Genomic DNA, 9,246 nt, shown 5'->3' with positions numbered 1-9,246 from the left:
TCTGATAAAAAGAAGATAAATGGCGGTGTCTGACAGTCTCTGGTTCTACTTTTGAAAAAATTGGTTCACTCAATCAGCATCAGTTAATTTTAAAAGAGAGAATTTCGTATATGCCTACCAAGTTTCATTGCTGTGGCATGACTCCTTCTAAACTTTAAAAGTGGAAGAATCTGTTGTAAGTGGGGAAATTTACATTGATAAATACCAACGATGTTAATTTGATTGAGACTGGACCCTGGTCCTTGCTGTTATATTTTTCATCATGATTTACATATCATGACATGTTTGATGAAGGACTGCCAATCATTTCCTATTTGTTCTAACTTGACTAACATATTGATAACATACTAGGGTGATGGTGCACCTGTCAGTATGGTAGACAGTGAAAGAGAAGCCTTAGAAAATAACAAAAAACCATTTACAGTACAAGTGGAGTTTGATATAATGCAGATGATGTTGACAACTCTATCTGTTATTAGTAGAACATGGCAACTAGGCTATCCTAGAGCTGTTGTGTAAGTTTCATTTCTTCTCTTATTATGTGATCCATTTAGAATGGCCTTTTATTCATTTATTAGTCTGTGACATTGTTAATTAAAACAATGAAATATATACAGCTGAATCTGTCCTATTGTCTTCTTACAATCATTGTTAGTTAAAGAACACCCTTAATCATTTGATATTATCTAAAATTTGACATGTAGCAAGCAGTCCAGTAGAAAATCATAATCTATAATTGTAATCAACTGTAATCAATTACAAAATTTCATGTAATCAGATGTATTCTGTAATATTTTTTTTCAATTATGATTATTTATAGAGATTGCTTTTCACTTTTTTTTGTATTGAATTTGTGAATATAGTATTAAAATCAACAATTAGAATATTGTATATTGTGTCAAGGTGTATAGATGTAATCTTAGAAATATTAAAACAGAATCTAACTCTCAGAGTTTCAGACAACTGACCTATTTTAGCTTGCATTCTAACTAATGTTTAATCTTATATTGAAAGTTTCTCGTTATACCAACTGCTTTATGTGATGAATATATCTGACTGTATGTTTTTTTTTTCATTTCAGGTTTGATGAGTTACATTTTGCTAAGTTTGTATCACTTTATTTACGGAAAATGTTTTTCTTTGATGTCCATCCACCACTCGGTAAAATGATTCTAGCAGCCGCTGGTAGGCAAATATTTTTGATTTTAATAAGCTAGGACAAGTTTGTTTACATTGTGTTTTATTAGAACCTTATTAAAGCACATTATATCCACAAAGTGTATGCAACATCTCAGTGGTCATTTGACATCAGAATGTTTAAAAATCACAATATGAAATTTATTTACAAATCTTACTGTAGTCTTTAAATGGCATTCTGTGCCTGAGGATGATGGAGGAAACATGTCGAAATGTTGCTTAGAAACTTTAACCAGTGATTGTTGTTCCATAAAGCTGTGTCTATATAACTCTTATAAATCTAGTTTGTATTGGCCTATTGATATTTACCATAAAATGTTTATGTGGGTTTTCATCCTCTATTTCACATAAGATTCATTCCATATATTTTATTGAAGTTAAATTTAAAATTTAATTAGTTTGTCTATGATGTATTACAGGTAATTATGCTGGGTATGAAGGAAATATTACTCTAGATAGAATAGGACAAGGTAAGTAGTAACTGAACATCTCAGTTAGCGAGAGCTATGATCTTTGAATGGCATTTAGTCAAGGTGTTGGATATAATGAAAAAATTCTTATGGATTACAATTACTAACTTTATTTGAGCGATGTTTCGACCAGTGTTCTCTAGTCTTTATCAAGCAATGAATTATTATTAATATTACAAAGATTAACAAGCATATATATAGGTAAAGAGAAAACTAGTGACATATTGAATATGTTTAACATATGTCTGTGGTAAACATAATGATGGCTACAGCATTGCCCCTACTTTGTAGTACCCTATCAGGAATTTTTTTTTTATTTTCAAATATGTTGTGGAACTAAAAGTATTAATATTACCGTGGTGTGAATATTGGTGATTTCCTTTATGGTTTCAGTATATTCAGTGTCTCATTCTGTAGCCTTAGATCCCATATCTCTTGTGCCCATCAGTCGGCCAACAATTGATTTTTAATGCTGTAAATGTTATACTTTTCATAAAATAACATGGTATTCCTTAGTGATTTCTTAGATGGGTTTTAAGCATATGTTTTTAGTGAAATTTATAATTTTGAAACAGTGTTGATCCAATTATGAAGTAATTATGAATACTTGGTACTCTAATGATAGTTTTTTTCTATTATCAATGGAGATGTGATAAGATAACATTAATATGGAGTTTTCATGAATATCTCTATGATTTCAGTATATCCAGGTGATATGCCAGTATTCCAAATGAGATTAGTACCAGCTATACTAGGTAGTTTAATAGTACCAATAGTCTATCAGATTATAGTGGAATTAGGACTAACAAGATGGGCAGCTGTAGCAGCTGCTAGTTTTATATTATTAGGTAAGTTGGAAACTCTACAGGAATCATTATTGATAGTCTCCTTGAGTTAACCTGTATTCTTTTCTTTTTTTTGTAATTAATTAACTCGATTGTTAAATGAAGATTTGTCCACTATTTGTATTAATATCAGATTAGTATTTCTCAATGATAGAATATCCATCTTTAAAACGTAGATATCTTTAAATTATGAGGTTTGACAGCATCTATATCTCAATTTATTTCAATGTTTCCACTATTACAGATAATGCCCTATTGGTTCAGTCTAGATTTATGTTAATGGAGGGGATGCTGATATTTTTCATGGCTTTATCAGTTCTAAGTTATCTTAAATTTAAAAATCTCAATCACAGGTAAATATTCATTAACTTTATTAGTACGTTATATCTATATTAATATACTTGTTTTATGCGCCAAAAAGTAAACTAGAGTGTAGCATTCAGATATGTTGAATCACTTGAATTGAAATAAAAAACTGATTAAAAATATTCATAATATCCTATCCACCTTATCACACAAAGTTTCATCAGTTTGATATTTATGTCATTAATCCTTTAAGTTTCTGCTGAAATAGATATCTTTGGTATTTATATTCTCTCTGACAATACTTTATATTATGGTAAACTGATTGATGTATTATCTTATTATGTTTATATGATCATAGAAAGCTATGAAGTAAATTATCTCTAAGTTTAAATCAAATGTTCTTTTTCAGAGAGTTTTCAACTCAGTGGTATTTCTGGTTAATTTTGTGTGGACTGTCCTTCACCTTGACACTCAGGTTAGAAAAATAGTTTGTTAGATAATGGTTCCCTTGCCTTCAGTTTATTTTTTATCAGATAGGATACGTATTATTTACTGTGATTTACCTGAGGGTTAAATGAATGGGCACTATATTCACTATAATACAGTATGGTAGATACAGGTTATGATGAAGCCTTGTACTTGTGTTAGTCAACTGTTATATATGTTATGTTATATTTACAGTATAAAATATATAGGATGTTTTGTAGCTGTAATGGTGGTATTTTTTCATGCTCGTGATTATTGGAACATGTTATCTGATTATTCTAGAAGTGATGTAAGATTCTATTATGTTCAATTGTGATTAATCCAACAAATCTATCTTGTTTTTTATAAAAAAAGACTGTCTTAAGTAGTGGAAATAGCAGTCATTTTAACCGTTTTAGACATGTTTTCTACAGCTACAGCTGCCCATCTTGTTAGTCCTAATTCCACTATAATATGATAGACTATTGGTACTATTAAACTACCTAGTATAGCTGGTACATGTTTTCACATGGTCAGTAGAAGTATATCACAAGATATAGTTGAGCAAAATATTATCTTGGTTTGATTTAAAGCCTGTAAACAAATTTTTGTTTCATGCATTGTTTTGATTACTGCTTACATTTCCTAAACATTATGTGGACTGATTGTGTTCATGTTCAAATCAGACTCTGTTTTATCACAAATATCTATACTATATATATATATATATATGTATATATTTCAAATTACCTAAACCCTAAGACTAATGCTCATAAATCTGAATTTGAAAAAGGTCATCAGCAATCTTGTTAATTACTATATTTTCATATATTTCAGATGAATCTAATAAAACATATAATAATAAGAATAGCCATTTTGATATGTCTACCTATAGTCACGTATATCTCTATCTTCTATATACATTTAACACATCTTACCAAGGCTGGACCACATGATAATATTATGACTAGTGCCTTTCAAGCTAGTTTAGAGGTAAGTTATTATACTGAAAGGCAAAAAACATGGTGCAGATGTATCATATATCTTTATTTTTAAATGCTTATATAAATATATATAAGAAGTCCTTACTAAGGACATCAGAGAAAGTCAGTGTAAAACGAACTTTAAGGGTAGTAAAAAGAAGCAGTAGTATGTTAAATAAGTTTACTGACTACAGAACATGTTACTATTGGTGTCTGTTAAGTTTTTTCAGTATTTTAAGAAGTGACATTTCTCTTGACTCTTGGAAAATTTACTTTCTAAATTGACTTTAGGAGGAACTGTTAAAAATTCATACACAAAAGTGGTTATTCTTGTCTCATTCTGTTGTTATTCTGTTATAAATCATATAGAGAGCCAAATAGATTTATCTATATTAATTTCAGGGTGGTTTGGCAGCTTTAACTAAAGGACAACCTTTGAATATAGCATATGGTTCTCAGATAACTTTACGTCATACGTATGATTCTGTCCCTGGTAAACCTTGCTGGTTACATTCACATAATCAAGTCTACCCAATTAGATACTCTGATAACAGAGGCAGTAGTCACCAACAACAAGTCACATGTTATGTATTTAAAGATGTTAATAATTGGTGGATTGTCAAAGATCCAAGCAAGTAAGAATAACCCAAAACTAAAGTTTAGCAGAAAGCTCATTCAATCAAATCTCTACAATTATCACTCAGTTGGAAAGAAACTGAATGAGTCAGTAAAATAATATATATACATGTATTGAGGAAGTATAAACATAATTTGTTATAAGTTTCATGTGATTGTTATATATTATTTATAGTGATAGTTTAGCTGTAGAAGATCCACCTAGACCAGTAAAACATGGTGATATTATACAGTTAATACATGGTATAACTAGCAGAGCTTTAAATAGGTCAGTTTTCATTAACATTAAATTAACATCGGGGACTCTTCTTTCATCATGTTCTTCTTTCTGCTCCTGACCGGACTGATGTAGGCAGGCAAAGACATGCAGTGTGCAATGAGGGAAATATTACTAGGCCTGTGGCATTAGCCCACCCTTTTTAGATTTCAAACTGTTAAGGGATAATTATTGTGTACTGGAATGACCAGACACTTTTTTATGTCAGATTTTCCCACCTGCATCAGAAGGAAACTTGGTTGAAAAATCAGAAGATATAATATCCACCCTGATTGAACCCTGGACACTAGCGTTAGAAAGTTCCCAATCTCCAGATGATGTATCTTATATTTTAAGAAAGATATTTGATATTATAGTCATGATGTAGCAGCCCCAGTTAGTCCTCAGAATCAAGAAGTTAGTTGTTACATAGATTATAATGTTTCAATGCCGGCTCAACATTTATGGAGAGTGGTAGGTCTATTTTCTCTTTGATCCAGATATATTTGATAGCTACATATTGAATATTAACATTATTATAACAGTTTATGTTAATTATATACAAACTTTGTGAAACATGTATTCATTTATGCGCACTGTAAAGTAAAATATATCAACCACACGGATCTGCGATAAGGTCATTCTTCTTTGTTGTTCTGTTCATTATAAACATATTAAATCTTTAATGGCATATTAGAAGCAGAAGTTAAAGATGAATATTAAAATTTAAGGGATAGAATATTTATTACTTGCAATGTTTCAATATGGTGTTCACATATAAAATTACTGTTATTTCAGGAAATTTTAAACCAAGAGAATGGTGAAAAGAATTGGCAGACTATAAAGAGTCATGTTAGATTAGTTCATGTTAATACCACAGCAGCATTGAGGGTTTGTATTTCATTTTAACCATTACTTGTATATGTATCATATAGCATTGATTGGTTGAATATTAAATGAACCTGATATGCATGACAATTTCATCAGATCATGGAAGTGAGTCTAGGAACAGGGGCTGTTTTACTAAGTTGCTTTAGTTTAAGCAAAAGGAAGATCTAAGCTACAAGAGCTTCATACATGTTGTCCACTACATTGTTTTGTTGAATTTACATCTTTATTCCTTCAGTTAACAGAAAATGACACGTTTTATTTTATCTGAAGCATTTCATGAATTAAAAAAAAAAGGTACTATAGGGTATATGAAAATGTGAACTTAAGAAGTTTAGTGAAACGGCCCCTTGCAGAAAAAATAGGGTATGAAATGGAAATGATTTGCATTTAATTGAACCAACTGATCACACCCTGTCTGTTTATATTTCTAGATGACTGGTAAACAGTTACCAGAATGGGGATCAAATCAGTTAGAAATATCAGCTGATAGACTAGTCAATCAACAAGCTACAATCTGGAATGTAGAGGAACATAAATATACAACTAGTAAGATTTCTTATTATTTATAGCATTGATACTAATCAAAACACATCATTGACCTTTTTTTTGTTTAATTCAAACCATATATGGGCTTTTCATCTTCACAGTGTCCAGCTATTACAAACTTCATATTATACCTTGACTTAAAGAGCCTCCTATTTTGAATCATGGAAGTTTTTAAATGAAGTGATTTGATTGGATTGTACATTAGCGTATATAGCCAATAAGAGTCAACAGAAAGCCTGTAAACAATAAGCCATACTGTTTACAGTTTTTCTGTCAAGGGCTCTGATTGGTTGTATTTGCTGGTGTACAATCCAATCAAATGGCTGCATTCCACGATAAATTAAAGGTAGCTATCGCAGTCAAAGTATAAGATACAGCGAGTAAAACATGTAGTTTGACATTGTGAAGATGTGTTTAGTCAATTTAACTGATCCAATCATGACCAGAACAACTGATAAAGTGACTAATAAAACTAGTATTATAGTATCTCACTATTGGTTTATTTCAGGTGTAGAGAAAGATAAGCAGTCTTTAGATCTTCGGCAGTCTGAGATGATACCACTAGAACCAACTCATCTTTCATTCTGGTCCAAATTCCTGGAACTTCATTTCAAAATGATCTTCTCATCACAAGACACAGAGCTAGAACATAAATACAGTAGTGAACCTCTAGATTGGCCTTTTGATAGTAAAAACTTGGCTTATTGGATGAGTCCTCATAGTAATGTGAGTAATACTGACTTTCTGACAGATTTAAGCACCATTAAGGCCTTAGGATTTCAAGGACTGAGCTTTATGTAGGCAAAGTAATGTTGAATAGTACCAAAAGAATGTAGAAATTTTCAAAACTTATGACGCTGGCTCAAGAATAATGTGTTTTCAAGTAGGGTAAGTAGAGGAATACCACTAATGGCTTTTCAAATATATATATTTTTGGTAATAATGTATGGTATTTAACTGTATATTACAGGCCCAGATACACCTACTAGGTAATCCAGTAGTATGGTATTGTGGTACTATAGGTGTTGTAGTATATCTACTGTTTATCTTATTCTATATGTTACGTAGAAGACGACAGATCTATGATATAACTGACGGTATGGAACCTTTTTAGTTTTATTTGTTAGTTGCTTTAAATTGTATGTTAACTTATGTCTTAAGGAGGCATTTGGTTTAGAATTGGAATAGATGGAACCTGTTAAGAATTCACTAAGTGATTGCCATTATTTTCTGTGCCCTCTACACTCTAATGACAATTCTAGGTTAAAGAAACACAAATAAGATGAATTACGAATCAGGGTTATGTTTTAATTTGTCATTTTTTTCTTACAGGTGAATTTAAAAAGTTTGTTTTTATTGGTGAAGTTTTGGTTGGAGGTTATTTACTACATTACCTCCCTTTCTATCTAGCAGACCGTACCATGTTTCTTCATAATTATCTTCCGGCGATCATATTTAAAGTCATGGCTTTTACTGCATTTGCCGATCATATCTATGGCATATCATTGAGGTAAGTTATCAATTCCAACATTTGAATCTGGGGCTGGTTATACAAGTTTGCATACAATTTACAGGTCGTATGTTTGCAACCAATTGCAAATTGAGTCTAAATTACAAAATTAAGATGTTTTCACAAAATTAACATTCCTTGACACAATCACTGTACGATGTTTGTAAACTTGCGACGATTGTAATCTTTGTAAACTTGCACTCTATATATTCAATGATTGTAAAGCGATTGATGATGGATTTTAAAGGCATAGTTAGGTTTGTGTAATTTAATGTCCACAAAAAATCATCAGAATACGATCATCAGTTATTCAGGAGATTAAAAGAAGGCTAAACATTAAGAACATTTTATTTTCTTGCTAAATTTCCCTTATTTCAAATTGAAAACAAAATCTATTTGTGTCATTTCAGTTACCCCAGAGTCCAGCCTGTTATAAGATTTCTAGCTATGATATTGTTGTCTGGAGCTGTTTATGCCTTTTTAGAGTTATCTGTCTTTACTTACGGTAACACCCACCTTACGGCTGAACAGATTCATAGTTTAACATGGAAAGAGAACTGGGATTTCTTGATGCAAGTCAGACACAAATAAAGTTGTTGGTATTTTCAAATGTCAAACTGATTCAACATCTATTTGAAAAGATATTTTTCAGAGCAATGTTTTTGGTTTGTCTTTGATTTGTAAAATAATCATTGGTCTTTGGTTGGTTTTGTCTAGTACTGTAATCAAAATGTTTAAATAGGATGTGAAAATATGTGTTGTGTTTGTTGATGTATGTTTGTGAACCTAGTTGGTATTATTGTAAAGCATTAAACCTGCACTATCACACTATACACTAAAAAAAATATATTGTCTGTCATTGTATGATATCGTAATTGTAAAATTTATATAGTTCAGCAGTCTAATTAATATTACACCAAACTTTTGTTCCGTTTTTTAATAATCTTTTATTTTTAGTATAGCCACTTCAGTTAAGGTCTAAAGACAGCTTTCTTGAACATTTGTCAGTTTGGTGACACCGCCGGCCAATCAAATTCCTGCCCTCTCCAATGCTGGGATTTTGAGAAACAAACAAAAGGCATATTCTGAGAAGCATTAGACACTGAATACACCTTTAAAAAATTGAATGAAAGTTTGGTTT

At 31.0% G+C, this 9,246-nt stretch overlaps 1 protein-coding gene across 1 annotated transcript; it reads left to right on the top strand.

Moving 5' to 3' along the window:
• Positions 1 to 372: 372 nt before the first annotated feature.
• On the top strand, positions 373 to 8,950 carry LOTGIDRAFT_225945 (hypothetical protein; the record flags this gene model as incomplete). The annotated part of the gene is made up of 17 exons (XM_009050779.1): positions 373 to 515; positions 1,082 to 1,185; positions 1,617 to 1,667; positions 2,369 to 2,515; positions 2,757 to 2,865; positions 3,228 to 3,293; positions 3,500 to 3,593; positions 4,121 to 4,276; positions 4,669 to 4,901; positions 5,078 to 5,170; positions 5,536 to 5,632; positions 5,957 to 6,049; positions 6,481 to 6,595; positions 7,104 to 7,321; positions 7,566 to 7,692; positions 7,928 to 8,105; positions 8,516 to 8,950. 17 exons carry the CDS (start codon positions 373 to 375, stop codon positions 8,694 to 8,696), a joined length of 2,205 nt encoding a protein of 734 aa, XP_009049027.1. The 3' UTR covers positions 8,697 to 8,950.
• Between the last annotated feature and the right edge of the window lie 296 nt (positions 8,951 to 9,246).

This window comes from Lottia gigantea, assembly GCF_000327385.1.
Source record: "Lottia gigantea unplaced genomic scaffold LOTGIsca_155, whole genome shotgun sequence".
NCBI lineage: Eukaryota > Metazoa > Mollusca > Gastropoda > Lottiidae > Lottia > Lottia gigantea.
This window is presented reverse-complemented; position numbering and strand designations above follow the sequence as displayed.